General features: G+C 36.2%; 1 protein-coding gene across 1 annotated transcript in view; it reads left to right on the plus strand.

Annotated features, from left to right (window-relative positions):
* Nucleotides 1-22,133, plus strand: part of MFSD14A (major facilitator superfamily domain containing 14A) — a 38,408-nt gene that overhangs the window by 6,329 nt on the left and 9,946 nt on the right. Inside the window, exons 2-8 of the mRNA XM_033093152.1 lie at nucleotides 8,989-9,084; nucleotides 14,883-14,945; nucleotides 15,689-15,816; nucleotides 17,612-17,726; nucleotides 20,669-20,887; nucleotides 21,157-21,270; nucleotides 21,994-22,065. Coding sequence (XP_032949043.1) covers nucleotides 8,989-9,084; nucleotides 14,883-14,945; nucleotides 15,689-15,816; nucleotides 17,612-17,726; nucleotides 20,669-20,887; nucleotides 21,157-21,270; nucleotides 21,994-22,065 — 807 coding nt within the window. The remainder of the gene's footprint in view (nucleotides 1-8,988; nucleotides 9,085-14,882; nucleotides 14,946-15,688; nucleotides 15,817-17,611; nucleotides 17,727-20,668; nucleotides 20,888-21,156; nucleotides 21,271-21,993; nucleotides 22,066-22,133) is intronic.

Genomic DNA, 22,133 nt, shown 5'->3' on the forward strand with positions numbered 1-22,133 from the left:
CTGGAGATCGGTCTGTTTAGATTTTCCAGTTCTTCATGGTTCAGCCTAGGAAGGTTATATGTTTCTAAGAATTTGTCCATTTCTTCTAGGTTATTGAATTTGGTGGCATATAGTCCTTCATAGTATTCTTGGATGATCCTTTGTATTTCTCTGTTGTCCGTGATAACTTCCCCTTTTCCATTTCTGATTTTGTTAATTAGTGTCTTCTCTCTCTTTTTATCTTAGTGAGTCTAGCGTAGGGTTTGTCAATTTTTTTAATCTTTTCAAAGAACCAACTCTTTGTTACATTAATTTTTTCTGTTGTCTTTTTGTTCTCTATTTCATTTAGTTCTGCTCTGATTTTTGTTATTTCCTTTCTTCTGCTGACCTTAGGTTTCACTTGTTCTTCTTTTTCTAGTTCTTTAAGGTGTAACATGAGGTTATTTATTTGGGCTTTTTCTTGTTTCTTGAGATAGACCTGTAATGGTATAAATTTCCCTCTTAAAACTGCTTTCGCTGCATCCCAAAAATTTTGGTAGGATGTATTTTCATTGCCATTTGTTTCTATGTATCTTTTGATCTCTCCTCTAATTTCTTCTTTGACCCCGTCGTTCTTTAAAAGTATGTTGTTTAATCTCCATGCATTTGTGTTTTTTCCTGCTTTCTTTTTGCAGTTGATATCCAATTTCAAAGCCTTGTGATCAGAGAATATGGTTGGTATGATTTCAATCTTCTTAAATTTGCTGAGGCTGATTTTATGTGCCAATATATGGTCTATCCTTGAGAATGTTCCATGTACACTAGAAAAGAATGTATAATCTGATGTTTTAGGATGAAGTGTTCTATGTATGTCAATTATGTCCATTTCATCTAATGTGTCATTTAGGGCTGCTATTTCGTTATTTATTTTCTGTGTGGATGATCTATCCATAGCTGTCAATGATGTATTTAAGTCCCCTAGTATAATTGTGTTTTGGTCAATTTCTCCCTTTAGTTCTGTTAGTAGTTGCTTGGTATATTTTGGTGCTCCCTGGTTGGGGGCATAAATATTGAAGACTGTCATGTCTTCTTGTTGTATAGTCCCCTTTACCATTATGAAATGTCCATCTTTGTCTCTTGTTACCTTTTTCACCCTGAAGTCTGTTTCATCTGATATCAGTATGGCTACACCTGATTTTCTCTGGATATCATTTGCTTGGAGTATCAATTTCCACCCTTTTACTTTGAGTCTATACTTGTCCTTCTGGCTGAGATGTGTGTCTTGGAGACAGCATATGGTTGGGTTCAGTTTTTTGATCCAATCTGCTACTCTGTTCCTTTTTATTGGTGAGTTCAGTCCATTGACATTTAGGGTGATTATTGATATATGAGGATTTCCTGTCATTTTATCTTTAGTTTTCTGGTAAGGCTGTGTCTCCATTGTTTCTTTGCCTTTTTGTTGTTGTCTGTTATTTCTGTGTGGTGGTATTCTATGATGTTTCCCTCTGTTTCTTCTTTTCCTACAGTGTATATTTTAGTTCGGGATTTTTTTTTGAGTGGTTACCCTTAAGTTTATGTAAAAGAAAGTTTGATATTTAAAGTATTCCATTTTCTTCACCACGCTTACTTTCTCCATTCCCATATTCCGGTTCAGGCCTTTACTCTCCCTCTTTTTATGTTTTGGTTGCCACAAATTGTCCCTGTTGATGGTGGTCGAATAGCCTCCTTTAGTATTTCTTGTAGGGCAGGTCATGTATTAGAAAATTCCTTCAGCTTCTGTATGTCTGAAAAGGTCTTTATTCCTCCTTCATATCTAAAGGATATCTTTGCTGGATATATTATTCTTGGCTCATAATTTCTCTCTTTCAATAGTTTGGGTATTTGGTTCCACTCCCTCCTGCTTGTAGAGTTTCTGCTGAAAAATCTGATGATAGTCTAATGGGCTTTCCTTTGTAGGTTACCGTCGTCTTTTCCCTGGCTGCCTTGGGGATTCTTTCTTTGTCGTTGATTTTTGACAGCTTCAATACAGTGTGCCTTGGAGAAGGCCTGTTGGGATTGAGGTAATTAGGTGTTTTATTTGCTTCTTGGATTCGAGGATCCAGTTCTTTCCACAAGTTTAGGAAGTTCTCATCGACCATTTGTTTGAATATATTCTCTGTTCCCTTCTCTCTTTCTTCTCTTTCTGATATGCCCATTATTCTTATATTGCTCTTTCTGATGGAGTCAGAAAGTTCTTGTAGAGTTCTTTCATTTCTTTTAAGTCTCAAGTCTCTTTCTTCTTCCATCCGTGTAATTTCCAGGTTTCTATCTTCGATGTCACTGATTCTTTTCCCCATCTGGTCAACTCTACTACCTAAGCTGGCCATTTCACTCTTAATTTCTTCTATTTCATTCTTAATCTCCAGTAATTCTGTTTGTTGTTGTTTTTTTTAATTTCAGTCTCTTTTGTAAAATGTTCATGTTGTTCTTTGATTGTGTTTCTGAGTTCATTAAACTGCCTTTCTTTGTTTTCTTGCATCTCGTTGAGTTTTTTCAGAACTGCAATCTTGAATTCTCTGTCACTTAAGTCACATATTTCCATATCTTTAAGTTCCTTTTCTGGAGACTTTTCACTTTCTTTCTGAGCTGTCTTGTTGCTTTGGTTATTCATGGCAATTACTGATTTATTATTTCTTTTCCTAGACATCTACAGGAATGGCTTCCGCAACAGGTTGATAGGAAGAGGTCTTTCTTTTGTTTTCCAGTACTTGTTGGTAGAATGTTTTATTTTTCTCTCCAACTGCAGCCTTTTTTTCTCTCTCACACTGTAGTGCTATGTTTTCTCTGCACTATTCCAGCTTCTCACAATGGGGGGATTCCCTGGGAGACGGGCTTCTCCTCTGTTAATAGTTTGCCTGGGTCACAGGGCTCAGTGTCCGTGTGGGTATGCGGAGAGCTTTTGAAGTTCCAAAGCTCTTCCTGCACCAGATTCAGAGCCTATGTGTACCAGCAGTTCTGTTTACTCCTGCAGGGATCCACCCAGATAGATGGAGACAGGGACGGGGTGAGTTGTGAGAGGTGGCCCAGAGAAATGGCGGCGCCCACCACCACAGCCAGTCCTGCTTCTACAGCTCCCTCCCTTTTGCCGGAAGTAGTTGGGCTGCGAGTATGCGAGTATGTGTCTGAGGACCACAGTTCTCAGAAGAGCAAATATTTTGTTCTTTTGATCTGACTCTGCTACTGTTGCGCTTCTAGCACCAGGCAGGTGGGGGCAGGGCAAACTCTGAGAACGAAGGGAGGGGGCCACTAGTCTCAGTGCCTAAGGCTTCTTTTGTTCTCTGCTTGGCGGTGAGGGCTTAAACCACCGTTTTCAGCCTTCTTCCCTCAGTCTTTTCTCCAAGGTCTCTGCGGTGAGCATTGGGTTCAGCCGTGTTATATGCTGTCCCCTCAGCCCTGTGCGCCATAAGTGGAGCCCTAGCAGTCCGAGTTGTTCCCTCTGCCGCAGCTGCAGTAGTTCCAGGATGCAGCGAGCTCCGAGCATTGAGCTAGGTCTGCGTCCTGCACCTGCTCGGCTACATCTCCGCACTTCTCCCTTCCCTCCTCCCCCGCTCGCGATTCTCCCACCTTTAGGTGAATTCAGTAGTGGGTCTCTTCGTCTTGCCTGTCTGCTGTGCAGGCAGTCCTTTGTGGAGTTACAGTTGTTCGATTTGTTGTAAATTCTAGGGGAGATTTCCAGAGGCTTATCTCACGCCACCATTTTGATCTCTGAATGTTAAATCAATCAGGAGTTCTTAACTTGGGTCTACTCACCCTGAAGTTGTTTGCACTTTTCTTAGACTATACGTTTTTCTAGGGAGATTCCCAAAAGGGTCCATACATCCCTGAAGTTAAAGAACAGTTACTCAATTTGAAAACAACGTAAGTAACTAAAGAATAGTTTCATGGGTTAAATTTCAGCAAATGTTTAATCATCTACTATGTACCATTTTCCTGATGAAAGTACTGCAACGCTATCGTGAATTTGTTGTTTGAAGTATCAATATGTAGAAATAATACTTTTTAATCTTCATGTACATAACATTTTTTATGAAGTTTATTTGTAGGCTAAAAAATATGTGTATGTTTAAAACATAGCATACATCAGGAATAAATCTTTTTTTTTCTGAGACCAGCGAATTACAGGGAAAGAGAGAGTGACAAACAAATGTTGTGTGTGAGTGGTGTGTGTGTGTGCACAGGCGCTATTGTAAATCAGAGGTTTTTGCCATTATATTTTTATGCTTATTATAGGGTAGCTAATATTTCTTTTTTATATAATTTTTTATTTTTCAATTACACTTGACATACAATATTATATTAGCTCAGATGTGTATCATAGTGATTAGACATTTATATAACTTACGAAGTGATCACCCCGATAAATCTAGTACCCACCTGGCACTGTATATAGATATTACAATATTATTGACTATATCCCGTATATTATACATCCCTATGACTATTTTGTAACTACCAATTTGTACTTCTTAATCCCTTACCCCTTTTCATTCTCACCCCCCATCTGACAACCATCAATTTTTTTTCTGTATTTATAAGTTTGTTTCTGTTTTGTTTGTTTATTTTTCTCTTTAGATTCCACTTGTTTAAATGAAATCGTATGGTTTTTGTCTTTCTCTGACTTATTTCACTTAGTATAATACCTTCTAGAGCTATCCATGTTGCAGGTGGCAAGATTGCATTCTTTTTTATGGCTGAGTAATGTTCCATTGTGTATACTTGTATGTACCACCTTTTCTTTATCCATTCACCTATTGATGGGCACTTAGGTTGCTTCCAAATCTTGGCTACTGTAAATAATGCTTCAGTGAACATATGGATGTATATGTCTTTTCAAATTAGTGTTTTTGGTTTCTTCCAGCTAGCCACCCTATGTCATTTGATTGGAGCATTTAATTCATTTACATTTAAAATAATTGTTGATAGATGTGTAGTTATTGCCATTTTACTATTCATATTTTTTAAATCTTTTTTTTTTCTTGTAGTCACTCTAACATTTCTTGTAATACTGCTTTGGTGTTGATGAACTCTTTTAGCTTTTTCTCGTCTGGGAAGGTCTTTATCCGTTCTTCAATTCTAAATGATAACTTTGGCGGGTAGAGTGATCCTGGTTATACGTCCTTGCTTTTCATCACTTTGAATATTTCATGCCCTGCAAAGTTTCTGTTGAGAAATCAGCCGACAGCTTTATGGGAGCTCCCTTACAGGTAACTAACTGCTTTTCTCTTGCTGTTTTTAAGGTTCTCTCTGTGTCTTTAACTTTTGGCGTTTTAATTATGATGTGTCTAGGTGTTGGCCTCTTTGGGTTCATCTTGTTTGGGATTCTGCGCTTCCTGGACTTTTATATCTTATATCTATTTCCTTTGCCAGCTTAGGGAAGTTTTCTGATATTATTTGTTCAAATAGGTTTTCAATTCCTTGTTATCTTCTCCTACTGGTACTCCTGTGATGTAAATGTTGGTACGCTTGATGTTGTCCCAGAGACCCCTTAAACTATCCTCATATTTTTAGATTCTTTTTTCTTTTTGCACTTCTGATTGGTTGTTTTCTGCTACCTTATCTTCCAAATCGCTGATTGAATTTTCTGCTTCATCTGATCTACTGTTGGTTCCCTCTAAGGTATTCATTATTTCAGTTTTCGTATTCTTCATTTCTGACAGGTTCTGTTTTCTATTTTCTGTCTCTATTTTTATGTTTTCCATCTCTTTGTTGAAGTTCTCTCTGATCACTGAACATCTTTATAATCAATGTTTTGAACACTGTGTCTGATGGATTACTTTTTGTTTGCAGATGGCAAGACCATTCTTTTTTATGGTTGAGTAATGTTCCATTTTATGTATGTACCACATCTTTATCCATTCATCTATTGATGGACACTTAGGTTGCTTCCAAATCTTGGCTCCATTTTGTTTAGTTCTTTTTCTGTAGCTTCATTCTGTTCTTTCATTTGGGACATGTTTCTTTGTCTCCTCATTTTGGCTGCCTCTCTGTGTTTGTTTCTATGTCTCCCAGTCTTGCTAGAGTGGCCTTATATAGATGTCCCATGGGGCCCAGTGGCACAGTCTCCCTGGTCACCTGAGCCAGATGCTCCAGGTGTGTCCCTTGTGTGGGTTGTGTGAGCCCTCCTGTCATAGCTGAGCCTTGATTTCTGTTGGCATATCAGTAGTAGAGATTGACCCTCCGGCTGATTGGTTGTGAGGACCGGCTGTGACTACAGTGGAGGAGCTGTGGAGGAGCTGTGGTGCAGGGCTGACCCTGCAGAGCAGAATTCACTTTAGCCTGGCTCTGGTGCCTGTCAAGTTTGCCCTTCGGGTGTGTTGTTTGTATAGGTGGTTGGGTGGTGCTCTGGTGTGGTCTGAAGCTGGCCACCATGTATGTTGGTTCTGGGGCCTCTTGGTAGGGGCTCTCGGTCTGCTGCTTCCAATGCCCTTCCTGGGACCACTTGATATAAGCTACAAAGTGATATGCAGATGGTTCCTGCTTGTGCTGGGCTTGGAGGTGCCTGGGAGAGGCTAAGCGAGCTGAGGCTGGCTGTCACTAGTGCTGGGTTTGGAGCTGAATAACAAGAGGTATGGGGTACGCCGATGCCAGATCCCGCTTGTTTGGGGTTTGTGAACCTCTGAGAGAGTTTAAGAAAGTCCCAGCATGAGGTAAGACAGGCTGTTAGTATGGAAGAGCCACTGGAAATGCTTGGGTGGGCCCGTAAGTTGAGTGGGGCAGGTCTCCGGGAATCACCAGGGCAGGGCTAGTGGTGTTAGCCAGGTTGATGGAGACTTAGATATGGCGCCAGCTTGGGAATGCAGGCTGTGTTTGGGAAAGGCTCAACAAAGAAACAGCACCTTCTGCCAGCACTTCTGTCTGGGAGAAATCTGCCCCTCCCACTGAAACCAGTCAATTAAGTTTCTCCTTATTTGTCCCTCGTGCCTTTCAAGCCGCTGCCCCAGCCATAGAGCTCAGAGTGAGTGAATCTATCAGTGAGCAAGTTTATAGGCGGGCTCTTTTAAGAGGAATGCCTGGACTTCAGCTACTCTTCATCTCACACAGCTACAGTCTCCACTGGTTTTCAAAGCCAAAATTTATGGGGACTTCTCTCCCTGGCACTGGAACCCTGGTCTGGGGAGGCTAGTGTCGGGGTGGGGCCCCTCGCTACTCAGGGCAGACCTCCACAGCCAAGATATCCCTCCTGATTTTTAACCACCAGATTTCAGTGTGGAACCACCCCAGTCTGTATCTCCACCACTCCTGCCAGTTTCAAGGTGGCTTCTTTTCTATATTCTTACAGGATTTCTGTGCAGCTAGACTTCAGGAGATTTCTCAGTGATGATTGTTCTGTAGTTAAGTTATAATTTTGATGTGATCATGGGAGGAGGCAAGCACAGCACTTACGTAGTAGTACTCCACCATCTTAACCAAAGATTTCAATGTATGTAACATTTTGATGTATGTCGTATTCAGTGCAGACCATTTAGGACAATTGAATTAAAAAGTGCATTCTGACATTTTAGAACAGTTACAGTTTTAAAAATTTTTTTGTTTATTAATTGCTTAATTAAAAAAAATTATCTTCCAATTACAGTTGACAAACAATATTATATTAGTTTCAGGTGTATGGCATAGTGATTAGACATTTATATACTTTATGAAGTGCTCACCCCAGTAATTCTAGCATCCATCTGACACCATACATAGTTATTACAATATTATTGACTATATTTCCTATGCTGTACTTTACATCCCCATGACTATTTTGTAACTACCAATTTGTACCTCTTAATCCCTTCCCCTCCTCACCCATCCCTCAACCCCCCCTCCCCTCTAGCAACCTCAATTTTTTTCTCCATATTTCTGAGTTTCTGGGTTTTTTTTTCTTTCTTGTTTTTGCTTGCTTATTTTGTTTTTGTTTTGTTAGATTCCACATGTAAGTGAAATCATATGGTGTTTGTCTTTCTCTATCTGACTTATTTCAGTCAGCAAAATACCATCTAGGTTCATCCATGTTGTTGTAAATGGAAAGATTTCATTCTTTTTTATGGCTCAGTAATATTCCAGTGTTTGTGTGTGTACACCACATTTTTATCCAGTTGTTTATCAGTGAATACTTAGGTTGCTTCTATGTCTTTGCTATTGTAAATAATGTTGCAATGAACATAGGGGTTCATAGATCTTTTTGAATTAAATGTTTTTTATTTTTTTGAATAAATGCCCGTAAGTGGAATTGCTGGGTCATAATGGTAGTTCTATTTTTAAATTTTTGAGTAACTTTTGTACTGTTTTCCATAGTGGCTGCACCAATTTGCAATCCCCCCAACACTGCCCAAAGGTTACCTTTTCTCTATATCCTCGTCAACACTGTTTCTTGATTTATCGATGTTACCCATTCTGACAGGTGTGAGGTGATATTTCACTGTGGTTTTAATTTGCATTTCTCTGATGATTAGTGACATTGAGCATCTTTTCATATGTGTATTGGCCATCTGTGTGTCATCTCTGGAGAAATGTCTATTCAGGTCCTCTGCCTATTTTTTATCAGATTTTTTTTTTTTTTTTTTTTTTGGTGTTAGGTTGTATGTGTTCCTTAAATATTTTGTATATTAATCTCTTATCAGATGTATCATTGGCGAACATATTCTCCCATTCAGTAGGTTGTCTTTTCATTTTGTTGATGGTTTCTGTGCTGGGCATAAACTTTTTCGTTTGATGTAGTCCCTAGTTTTATTGTTAAAGTACTACTATTTACCTTTATTATTTTTTGCATAAAGTTGTGGCCCTGCATTTCTGACAAAGTGAAAAATGTACAAATTTTTCACAAGTGAACTGGTAAAATGACTTTAAAGATTAGAGAGCATGGCATCTGTGAATTCCTTTGTTGGAAGTACTTGAAAAAAGTAAATTGATACTTCATTTGAAAATATGCTCAGAGAAGCAGAACAGCAGATTTTTTATTCCTCGTATCTCTGATTTTTTGCACTAACTTCTAAAAATCTGTTTTTATAGCCGCAAGGAATAGGTTCTCCTAGTGTTTATCATGCGGTTATCGTCATCTTTTTGGAGTTCTTTGCTTGGGGATTATTGACGGCACCCACATTGGTGGTAAGTAATCTTTTTTTTTTTTTTTAATTTATTGGGGTGACAATTGTTAGTAAAATTACATAGATTTCAGGTGTGCAATTCTGTATCACATCATCCATAAATCACACTGTGTGTTCACCACCCAGAGTCAGCTCCCATAATTAATCTTTTAACTTATTTATCACTCCCTTAAAAAAATCTTTTTCTACAATTTCAGGGGAGAAAGACAGCCCTTTTCCATTTCCATGGTTACTTCTCTAACTAGAATTAGTCAAGCCTTCAGTATTGTATTTTCCTGCTTTAGTTGTCTTTTTCAACCTTCTCCCTTTCTTTTTTTGGGGGAGGGCTTGGACAGGTGTGATTCTTTAGGTGAACATTGGGCATGTTTAAGCAGGGGCTCAACCACCACTCTGCTTGAATGGGGTGGAAAGGGTTCTTATACTCACAGGCTTAGGAGAGATGTGTGACTGAATCACTCAGCATTGTCATTTTGAGATTCATTCATGTAGTTGTGTTTTCCAAATACAAATTTCTTTTAGTTTAAGCCAAGGATCTAGAGAAAAGTGATTCTATGTAGAATCACTACGTAAAAGAATCACTATGTAGAAAGGTGATTCTTTTCAGAGGCCTAAGCCGGTTTTACCCAAATATTTCCAGGTTTGGAATCTTAGAAAAGACCTCCCTGCCAGACTGAACAACTCATATGCCAGCTGGTTTTCTCCTATTGTAGGGGAATACAATGACGGAAGGAGTAGTTATGGTAGTCTTTATCTTGAAAGGTGTGATTAGGGTAAACGGACAGCTTACCAAATCCCAGAACAGAATTTTAAAACAGTATACTTCCTTATATTTTCATGAGCTTGTTCATTATTACTTAAAAAAGGTTTTCACAAAAAGCTTGTTTATAAATAAATTGAATGATCATACAAGTAGATTGAATTAGTCTAAGAAAAAGTATGTTCCATATTTCTTGGCATATTTATGATATGGCTACATGATGAATACTGTATCTACATAAAACATGGATGTCTAACAGTTCTTTTGAATATACAGGGCATATTCATGAGTACTGCTAAAACAAGATTCAGGAGAAAAGAAAATCTCAAATAAATACAATTCTTTTGTAATAAACTATGTATTGCAAGTCAGAATAGTTCCTTGAAAAAAATGACAGTTCTTCCACATATAATTGTAAGAATGTTCATTTGAGTATGTTTTGATTGGGATCCTTTCGTTTTTAGAACAGCTCATTTACCTGCAGTGGTTCATCAGTCATACATAAAATAAAGTGGGCTTTTCAAAATACAAATGTGATTTTATTTTAAGTTTAATAATTTCTGATAGGTATCTTTCAAACATTAATTTATACATTTCTTGCCTTCATAATCCAAGTACACTGATTTGGAACTTCATCAGATGATGCAAGTTCATTGAGACATTCGGAACTTCATTATATTGTAATAACCTGATGTCAAGGGCTACCCAGGTGCTGTCATACCTTTGTGGTCTCACACCTTTATATTAGCTTTTCCTCATGTTCTATGTGTGCTTATTTATAATCTACTACCATGTAACATGTAAATCTGTCTGATGGATCATCAGTCCTGTGGTTTACAGGACTTGAGCTGTGTAATAATAAACAGTTCATATATATTTATAGTATGATGGGTCCAGGCACAATCTTAAACACTTTAAATACATTATCACTTTTAATCCTCAAAACCACCTTTGAGTGGGTATTAGATGCATAATACAGATGAGAAAATTAAGGCTTAGAAAGTTAAGCAAATTTCCTTGCTACTTTGATAGTAAACTGTGGTGTTGATATTAGAACCTGGGCTTGCTTTGTCCCAGTACTCAGTCTTGGGGAATGCTGGTCGTAGGTGATGCCATGTTTTAGATAGTTGAGGTTATGGGCAGGCCAACCACTAGCCTAGAAGAGAGATTAAAATATTGGGTAAACTATAAGCAAGCCATCAAAAAAGCTTTTTATGATTCCATAATTTGTCATCAGGATTTGAAGTGTGTATAGCCATTTTTAAATTTTCCTGTGGTTTGTATTTTTTAGATATGTTAACTTTTTGTCTAACTTTAGTATCTTTTTTTTTCCAACTGGACAAAGGGATACTGTCTTCTTTAAGAACAAGGAAGAAATCCAGTTATTTAGATATAAAACCTTGTTTATTAGTTCATTTTTTGTAGTATGGGGAAAACTAACTTTGTGCTTAGTCTTAATTATTTTTGTTAATTAAAAAATGGGAAAAAATGGGCAATACCTTTGATTTTTGTTTCCTTTTTTAAAAAAGCTTTTTGAAATACTGAATTGAATTCTGCTCAGGAAAATGGAAGGTGCTAATTTGAGGGGACTTAGCTTTTTGTTTTTTGGGCTTTTTGGCCAACATTATTATATTTGTTAGAAAATTGCTATAACATTATTGCCAATAATTTGATTTATAGCAAGACTTTTGTCCTTATGGTTGTTAGTTACTCTTAATTCCTGTTTGTTATTTATACTTGAATTTTAAAATGACAAAATGATGTTATGCTTACTAGAGAATTGTCCCTAATATTATCATACTCATAATTCTTTACCTTTTTCCATTTTGGTTATAATATTTTTTTACTTCAATCATCCTGTCATAAAAAAATTTACATGTTAATGAATATTGAAACCTAGAGTTTTATTTTTCTAGTCTTTTCTCATCTGTAATGTATACATGTTTTAAAGTAATTGCTGTTTTTCTGTTCTACATTTTTGTCTTGTGTGATGAGGAAAACCTTGGGGGTGGGGGGAGAGACCTAGGTGAAACAAGTATTGAGTTGTAGACATTAGGTTGTCTCTGAATGCTGAGGTTTGTTATGCTCTAGGGACTTTCAGGTACTTTGGCCTTTGCACATTGGAACACCAAGAATCGTTGAAACATCACTAAGGAAAATTGTGCATGGACACACATGTATAAATCTTTATATATAATATATAATGCTTTTTTATAGTTAGATATGTGATGTATGCCTTGTTCTAAAACATTAAGCATGGAAATGTGTAAGGACGTGAAAGTTCTGCAGTCCTACCCACTCCTCCAAGCCAACAGTTTGATTAGAGCTCTTGGCTTCAGGGTAGGCTTTACCTTCCGTATTAGGACTCATTTTGCCAACCAGAGATGAACTTTTTTTCAGCAGTTACAGTGTGCTACTAATTCAGTGATTTTTTTTTTTTTTAAAACAAGTTGAATATCAGTGATACCTGAGGAGTTTTTTCAAAATACCTAGGCCTTACCAACCCGTCTTGCTGAAATCAGAATCTTCAAGGGTGAGGCTCAGTTAGACATTTGTATTCTTTAGAAGTGATTCTCTTACAAACATAGTATATATCAATAATTAAGGACTAATGTATTAGTTCAGGGTAGGCTTTTAAAAAATATTTTGCTCATTTTGAGGCTTTTTGCTAACCAGTTTAGTTGTTGTTGACTTTGTTGGCAGCCTTATTTTTAACCCCCGTGTTAGGGTGTGGGAAGAGGGCTTCAGGGTAGAAGACACCAAACCATAGCACTTCGTTCCGTTTCTAAAAGTCTGTTAACCTTTAAACATTCTATTTCTGTTTTATGTTTTGAAATCGATTATAAATAGTACCTGCTAGAGAGTTACAGCATAACATTCATATAAAAAGAGAAAATGAGAATGAAGATGTAATTCACTTTATTTGTATTATAAGTATTACTCTTACCATACGTAACTCTCAAAATGTATAAAGTTTCATCGTTTTAAATTTAAAAGATATTTTTTAATTCATTTAACAGATAACTGATCTTAAGACATATTAATTATAATAAATACTTGGTTTTAAATTTATGATAGCCTTAGTTTTTAAAATAAACGTGAAGTTAAAAAACTTTTTTTTTTTTTTTTTTACTCTTCATGTGGTTGTAATTATCTTTGTTTTAAGCTCATAGAGCTTACAGAACGCTGTGTTCTATGTGGAAGACTTCCCAAGGGAGGATGGTAAAGTCTCTACCAACAAGGAGACTTACTTTAACTACAAAGAAGAATTTTACACTGACACATATTTTGAAGGACTGAAGTCTAACACTTTGAGAGGTTATGACTATATGGTTGGTTCATAGTGGGTGTTCAATCAGCGATAACATATTAGATAAAGAGAATTTGTGGCAGACAATAGGTCTAAGGATCTGTAATGCTAAGAAGTGACTACTTTTTTAATAGACCTATGGTTCTAGAAATACTAGACCACTGTTTGATCATTCAAGCTGCTAAATGTACAGTCCATGTTGTGGAGCTGAGACCCTACGCTCAAATCTACCAGCCACATTTCTGTGTAAATGGCTTAGCATCCTTTGCTACAGAGACAGTCCTAAGGCATTTAATATTTTAAGGACTATTTACTCTCAAGTTTTTTAAAGTTTTTAAAACATTTCATTTCTAATTTTCTTTGTTTTTACATATGAATTAATTTTTGTGAAATCTCTAGTTATTGACAGTAGATTAGCTGAAAAAGAGAGCATGCTAATCCTTCCAAATGTTTTTCTTGCAAAATGTCAGAAAGTACACTCAGCATAGTTTTGCTTCCTAAGGAGATTTCCCCACCTTTCTTAGTCCCCACATTACCGTTCTGTTGTCTTTATTGAGAGACAGTATGGTATAATGGAAGAAACATTGACTTTAAGTCAAGCAAGAACTCAGTGGCCTCATCTGTAAAGTGGTAATATTATCTAATTCATAATGTTGTTAGGATTAAATAAAACAGTGTATGTAAAGCCTCTGACATGTAGGCTATAAATTGTAGCTGCTGCTTTTTATTTTTTTCGGTTACCTTCCCTCCAATTTTTAAACCAATGCTTTCCCAAAGGTTCACTTGCTACCTTGTGAACAAACTGATGCTATGTAGTTTGAGAACAGGTCTTAGAAAGGATAGAATAGCTTGTTATACTCGTACACTTTCATAGGTTGGGATTTTTTTTTCTTTATGGAATCTTCCGTGTTTGCCTGAAAATAAGACCTACCTGGACAATCAGTTCTAATGTGTCTTTTGGAGCAAAAATTAATATAAGACCCGGTCTTATTTTATTATAATAAAATTATAATATAGTATAATGTAAGACTCGTTATAATATAATATATAATACCGGGTCTTATATAGTATAAAACCGGGTCCTATATTAATTTTTGCTCCAAAAGATGCAGTAGAGCTGATTATCCGGCTAGGTCTTATTTTCGGGGAAACACGGTTTCTAACAGGTTGGTGCAAAAATAATTGTGGTTTTTGCAGTTATTTTTAACCTTTTAAACTGGTGCAGTTACTTTTGCACTAGCCTAATAGATCTAGTTTTTGGCAATTAAAATTTCCCTATTTATTCTCCCAGTCTCCTTAGATAATACACACCTATCTCTAAAGGAGTTATAAGTCATTCAGTTATATGTGGGAGGCAAAATAGCATAGTGATTAAAAGCATGGACTGTCAAGCCTGACTTCCTGTGTTCAATTTCAGTTTTGCCACTTACAGTGTAATCTTGGACAAGACATTTGACCGCTGTTTGTATCAGTTTATTAATAGGGTCATTGTGAGACATTAAAGGAGATAATATACATAAAGTACCCAATTTAGTGCCTTGGGACATACATAATAAATGCCATATAAATGTTTGGTATTATTTACTTATATTCATAGTGTCCTATAAATCTGAAAATTTGTTTGAAATAAAATTAGATTTGTATTACGAATGAATATTTTAAAATATAAATGTAGAAGTTTTACTAAGACTGAAATGTAGCATGAGATTTTTATTTTGTTTTCATTCTTTAGGTGTTACATGAAACTTTCCCTAAACATACATTTCTGATGAATGGCCTAATTCAAGGAGTAAAGGTAGGATCAATCATGTATACATACATATATTCATGTATAGAACCCCCCCATACATTTATGTATATATAATTCTGCTTAATTGACTAATCTAGTAAGTGTTCATTTTTACAATTAGAGTATATCTTGGGGGATTACTTAACACCTTTTAAACTAAGTGGGTTGTAAATATAATTTGACTCAAATATAGCCAACCATCTATAATGGTGAACCACACATCGTAGCAGATTTCCCCTGTGTTTTATGTGTTGCCATTTTTATTCTAGAGATTTGAATGCTTTTGTAAACTAAGAACAAGAATATAAATTGAAGAGAAAAGAAGTATTTTAAAAATGCATAACTTACAACTGTATCAGCATGGTAAAATCTTGATTAGTCTACATATTCTATACTCTTGATTTCATTTGACCAACAGATTTTATAAACAGATAAATATATCTATGGATATAAATACAAATAATTAACATGATATTTTTTCTAGAATGGCTAATGTGGAGTTACTGTAGTTGAGAATTCATTAGAACATTTCATATTTAATACACAACCAGAGCCCTGCAGATAATTCTAGACAATCTTGGGAAATTTTAAAATTACATATAGGCAAGAAATAAGTTGTTTATCTAAAGTTTGGTGATATACTTATTTTAGAAATAAACTTGTTTAAAATTCTTCTCTGGTAGTAAAATGATTTACTTTTGGCTCATAAGTATACATAGTATATATTTTTTTCCATTTACCTTTTTTAGGGTTTATTGTCATTCCTCAGTGCCCCGCTTATTGGTGCTCTTTCTGATGTTTGGGGCCGAAAATCCTTCTTGCTGCTAACAGTATTTTTCACATGTGCCCCAATTCCTTTAATGAAGATCAGCCCATGGTATGTATGTATTCAGATTATAGCAACTAAATGTCACTTTCTGTTCATTGTTTTCTGAATATTCCCTAATTTATTTCACTTTTTGGCCATCCTATCTATGTAAGTTTTACTTTTATTCTTTTAATACATGTATTCTTTGACACTGGTGAGAGATCCCTTCAAAATACAGTAGCTAAGCCAATAGTTCATAAAGGTTATAGAACTGGGTATTGCGATAGGAAGCATGTAGGCAACTGGCTAGCCTGGTTTTGGATAGCACAGCACAAATTTCAAAACAATATTTTGGGGACTGGATAGGGTTGCTAACTTTATTTTGTTAAATAGAATGAATAGAATGTTAAAAACACAAATTAATCATCATTATCTGTATTAATTAGAAATAGATTTTTTTATATATCAGTAAAGCCTAAAATCAGGGAAACCTACTTCTCTCTCCCCATATAAGAGAAGTCTGGACTTGAACAGTTCAGATCTGGTATGGCAGTTCCAGGGAACCATTCTTTTTTCCTAACTGCTCTTCCAGTCATCTTCCACTGTCACCTTTACTGTCCAAGATGGCTGCTTGATCTCCAGCTCGTGTCTCACACTTTAGGCAGCCAGATGGAAGGACTGGCTAAGAGGAGTACATCGCCGTCCTTTAAGGAAACTACGGAATTCCCAGCCAGCTTTTGCTTGAGCCTGGTTGGTCAGATTTCAGGCATATGCCACTCCTAATTATTTGGGGCCGGGCTCATTGCCACCCTGATCAAAATCAGGATTCTTCACGAGGAGGAAGGGAGGGAAAGCTCACAAAGAGAATGATTTTCCCAAGGTTATAGAGCCCAGTTTAGTTTTAGATTTATTAATCTTTGGCTAATGTTCTTTTCCACAGAATATTAACATTATTCTGTATCATAGATGGGTTGTATTACCATGGTATATCTAGAAAGGGCAAGGGTATATATATGGGGCAGGATCTTCCTCTCATAGGTTAGATACAACTTCTAAAACCAAACCCTGTTGAATGCTGATGACACAATTGAAGTAGTATCAAATGAACCTAGGGACTGAACAAAGAATTTGCTGTGGAAAGCAGTGTGTTAGAAAAATTTAGTAAGCAGTAAAATCCTGGTGGAATGATATTTTGAAGTTCACATGATTTTAAAAAACTAAACATTAGCATTACGATAGAAACTTTTTATTCCCAGCCAGATATTTTGGAATCATGTATAGCAAAATGTAGTTTGCTTTTTAAAATACCTTTTGTTCACTGTTTATAGTAACTGTTCTCAGTTGTATTTATGAACAGTACCATACAGTTTTCGTCTATGTGAAAAGTTTTGCCAACATTTGAAGAGCTAAGCATAACTTACAGAAAAATATCTAGTTTCTATATATAGGCTCGAAATAAATATAGAGTAAGTCGTTCCTCAGTTTTATTTACTGGATTTTGTTTTTTGTGTTAGTACTGTGGGAAATAGGAACAATTGAATTACAATAGACTTTAGTTTGTTGCTGTTTTTAGTAGAAACAAAGCCACTTAAAAATTCAGCAGATTGGTAAAAGATTGACCTGAATACATTATGTAATTTACAGTATTCCTGCATAATAGCTGAGTTGCTATTGAAGGGTCTTGTAGCCCTATCTTCAAAATATCTGTGACTTATGATTTATGGAAAAATTGATCCATGAACTGTCACAGTAAGCTGTGACTGAAATGAGCTATTCTTACTCTAATTTACCTATAGAAATAAAGGAAGGTTAAGCTAATTGTAACTGTTCTAACCATTTCTTGTCAATTGTCTTTCAATTGTAGGTGGTACTTTGCTGTTATCTCTGTTTCTGGGGTTTTTGCAGTGACGTTCTCTGTGGTATTTGCATACGTAGCAGATATAACACAAGAACATGAAAGAAGTATGGCTTATGGGCTGGTATGTGTGTTTATTCTATACTTTTGTATCTGCTGAAAAACACCTTGTTTTTTAATTATCTCATTATACAAGGAGTGCAGGCCTTTGCATTACAAGATTTTTATTTGCATAAAATACATTTCATAATAAAATCATCCCATTAGACTACATTAAATATTTTTTCAGTACAAAGCCATGATGTAAGTTTTGATTTCATTCAGTAAGTATTTGTTAGTCACACATGTCAGATTTGAAATTATAGTAGAATATTTTTACATATAGAAGTTATTTTTAACAGAATACTAAAACTAAGGAATTACTGACTATATCATGAGTTTAAAAATACTAATATTTAATGGCTAATCTAAAATATAATAGGCTTAACATCTAGCTCAGATCAGCAAAGCTTTTCTGTGGCTTTGTGGGCCACATATTGTCTCAGTATTTTTTGTTTTTGCTTGTATGTATATGTTTACATCTCTTAAAACGTAAGAATCATTTTTAGCTTGATTGGGCCAATAAGCAGTAGTTTGCCATTCTCTGGACACTGTTTTGGTTAACTAGTTAATGACAATATAATCTGTTTTATCAAACCTAGGAACAAAATGTTAACATTTGCACAATAATATACAGAGAGCCAGAAGTAGGACAGTGATGAATTTCAGCAAATACGGGACAAGCATCTTTTGATAAATAAGGACTAAATATTGTGTTAGGCTGAATCTTAGTTTTACAAGAGACTATCGTTGATTCAAAGGACACTGTAACAAAGAATCATGGAATTGAGAGGTTTGGGGGGGAAATACCTAGGGGATGCTTTCATCCATTCACCTGCTCCAGAAGTTTCTTTGATTTAGAGCATATATCAAAGCAGCTATAATGAGAAACTTAGAAAAAGAACTATTGATTTTATTTGTAAACATTTAATGATAAGGAGTTGATAATAGTCAGAATTTTTTTAACAGTTTTATTGAGATATAATTTACAAACAATAAAATTCATCCATTTGATGTGTATAATTCAGTGAATTTTAGTAAATTTATAGAGCTGTACAACCATGACTACAACCCACAATCCAAATCCAGTTTTTGTTTTTTGCTGAAGTAATTTACTTTGTCATAGTCTAATCTTTGAAATTAATAATTTTCAACTTGAAGGCTTTATGTATTTTAGGAAATCACAACTTAAATCTTTTAGAAATAATCTGAATGCAGATAAAAGGGAGGACAATGATTGTGGTCCTTTTTCTGTCTGACCAGAAAGAAATGGCTACCAGATGGGGAGAGTCAAGGAGAAGGGACATGACATGAAATACCTGCACTCTGGGTGGACCTTTGCTCACTGTTTTGCACTCAGGATCTCTGACCCTTGCAGTGAGAACCATTGCCCCTTTTTCCACCCCAGTGCCAGAGCTCTGCTCATATCCGGGTCCCTCTGAAACCACAGCCCACTGTATTTAATTTGCCAGGGTTGTCATAACAAAATACCACCATAATCTAGTTTTAGGACATTTCCACCAGCCCAGAAAGTTCCCTGCGACCCATCTACCATCATTTCCTGCTTCACCCCTGACCTCAGGCAACCACCAATCTACTTTCTGTCTCTGTAGTTTTGATTTTAATAGAAATTTCACATAAATGAAATAATACAAAATGTAGTCTTTTATGTCTAGCTTCTTTGACTTAGCACAGTCTTGTGCAGTTAATCCATCTTGATACATATAGTAGTAGTTTCTTTTTATTGCTGTGTAGTATTCTGTTGTATGGGATACACTACGTTCTGTTTGTCCACTCACCAATTGATGGACATTTGGGTTGATAGAATTTTGTTAGAATTTTATGTACTTGTCAAGTTATTAGAATTTTATGTACTTGTCAAATAATTGACCTTTGAAAATTGAATTGCTTGTCTTGGTCAGTTATTAATAAACAACTCAAAATAAGGACTTCTGTGATAACTTAAATTCTTCATCCAAAAGTCAAGAATGGCATGGAAACAGAACAAAAATGAAGCACAGAGTAGGGAGCAGAAGCTCATGTACTTCCAACATTAATTCATTATTCTCTGAAGAGTGTAGTCTCTATCAAGTGTCACATGTCAGATGTACTAATTTGCAGGCCATTTTGTCCAGTAGGCCAGATATGTCGGGGATTAACAGGTTTCTTTCTTTCTTTCTTTCTTTCTTTCCCTTCCTTTCTTTCCTTCTTTTCTTCTTTCCTTCTTTCTTTGTCTTTCTTTTCTTTCCCTGTATCCTCTCTACTTTAATCTGCCTTTTCACCAGACTTGTATGGACTTCTCAGAGGTTTAGACATGGTTAGAGATGTGTTCAGTTCACATCTTATTCTTCCTAACCTTGCCAACTAAAAAGATTACCAAGTTCAATTTTGTACCCAGACTTACCACTATTACTGATGAGAAGAAGGTAAACCTCAATGTCTTTAAGGTTTATTTCAGCCAGCTTAAATATGTGTCAGGGTAAGCATTCATTTAATTTTAATTTTAATATTGGGGCAAAATCACAGTGACATTGGATTTCCTTAGAGCATTGTTTTTTGGGCTTCTTTCACAGAGCACTGAGGGTGTAGAGGTAACCCGGACTAGCATGACTGACAGTCGGGGTGGGGGCATTTGGACAATGTTCTAGGCCCCCAGCCCTTCCTCAGCTAAACAAGTTTTTTTGTTTATTTTTAAGTCTGTTTTACCTGGAGATTCTTTATTTCAACAGAGGGCTCCAAAAAAAGTTTGAAACCACTGTCTTGGAGGCTATTACGTATTTTTTAGTTAACAATCTAGTTCTTTTCCCTTCCTGCAAGAGAAGAAAGTATAAGGAAATGCCACAGGTAGGAGCAGGAAAAGGAGGGCCCAATGGAGCAGGAGGACTGACAAATCAAAGTTTGTGTTGTTGAAGTAAAGGAGTCAGGGTGTCCTGACTAATCTCTTCTTTTGACCTTGATTTGTTTCAGGTTTCAGCAACATTTGCTGCAAGTTTGGTAACCAGCCCTGCAATTGGAGCTTACCTTGGACGTGTGTATGGGGATAGCTTAGTGGTGGTCCTGGCCACAGCGATAGCCTTGCTGGATATTTGTTTTATCCTTGTTGCTGTGCCAGAGTCGCTGCCTGAGAAGATGCGGCCAGCGTCATGGGGAGCACCCATTTCCTGGGAACAGGCCGACCCCTTTGCCGTACGCTTATACTTATCCTTTCTCTTTGGCAAAAAAGTAAATGCATGGTTCAGTGCAGCAATGATATTTCGTTGTATGTGTTACTTTGGGGAGAACGTCTTGATAGATTTTCAAAAAATATTGTGGAATATCTTTGAGAATAGTTTGGGGAAGATGAAATAAACTGAAAAAAAAAGACAACTAGGTGTTTGTATGTACACTGTCAAAAGATATTTGCATAGTTCAGTATTTTATTATAAAACTTTATATCCATCTTTTTCTTGTTCTAGTCCTTAAAAAAAGTGGGCCAGGATTCCATAGTGCTGCTGATCTGCATTACGGTGTTTCTCTCCTACCTTCCGGAGGCAGGCCAATATTCCAGCTTTTTTTTATATCTCAGACAGGTAAATCCTATTCTACTAAGGTGGACTTGTCTTGGCATTATTTAGTGCCATAACAACACAAATATTTAATCTCAAGAAAGCTAGAATAGCAGAGAACTTTAAAAATGACTTCCATTTTGTAAATAACAGCTCCCTGGAATTAAGTTCCAATTTAGTGTGGCTGATGTTCCTTACACATCTCTATTAAGACTTTGGGCTTCGGCAGAAAGGTACAGTTTTCCTTGTCACAGTATGTGGTTTGAGTGTGTTCCTGTGTTGTTTATGGAGGTGATGGGATGCTTTCATCCATTCACCTGCTCCAGAAGTTTCTTTGTGATTTAGCATATATATTAGTAAAGCAGCTAGCCAAATGAGAGCATGAGTCTTTTCTCCTTGATACAAACCTTGGTAGGCAGAAATTGAATACCTGTAAAAAGCACTAAACAGTGCAATATTTATTTGTAAAATGGATTCTTAGTGCTTGATAGCTGTCTCCAATTTAGTAAATCTAAACTAAGGGATTTAGATTTATTTAACTTAAGGAAGTATTATTTTTAGTGTGTTAACCCTTGGTATAATTTTGGTTCTCAGTGAAAGCCAGATTCTTCCTCTGAAGAATTCTTCTGTTACAAATGATTTTTTTCCCCCTGGTCCATTTAATGTTAATATACAAGTAGCTGCATTAGTATGGTATTTGCTGTGCTTTCTTATTTACTAATGTAACTTTTTCTGGAAACCGTCTAGATAATGAAATTTTCACCAGAAAGTGTTGCAGCATTTATAGCAGTCCTTGGCATTCTTTCCATTATTGCACAGGTGAGTTTCTTTTTACTTAGAGTAATGTCATAGAGGGTTGACCCCGGCTGGCCATCCAAATGGGGCCT

Source organism: Rhinolophus ferrumequinum, chromosome 22, assembly GCF_004115265.2.
Source record: "Rhinolophus ferrumequinum isolate MPI-CBG mRhiFer1 chromosome 22, mRhiFer1_v1.p, whole genome shotgun sequence".
Classification (NCBI taxonomy): Eukaryota; Metazoa; Chordata; class Mammalia; order Chiroptera; family Rhinolophidae; genus Rhinolophus; species Rhinolophus ferrumequinum.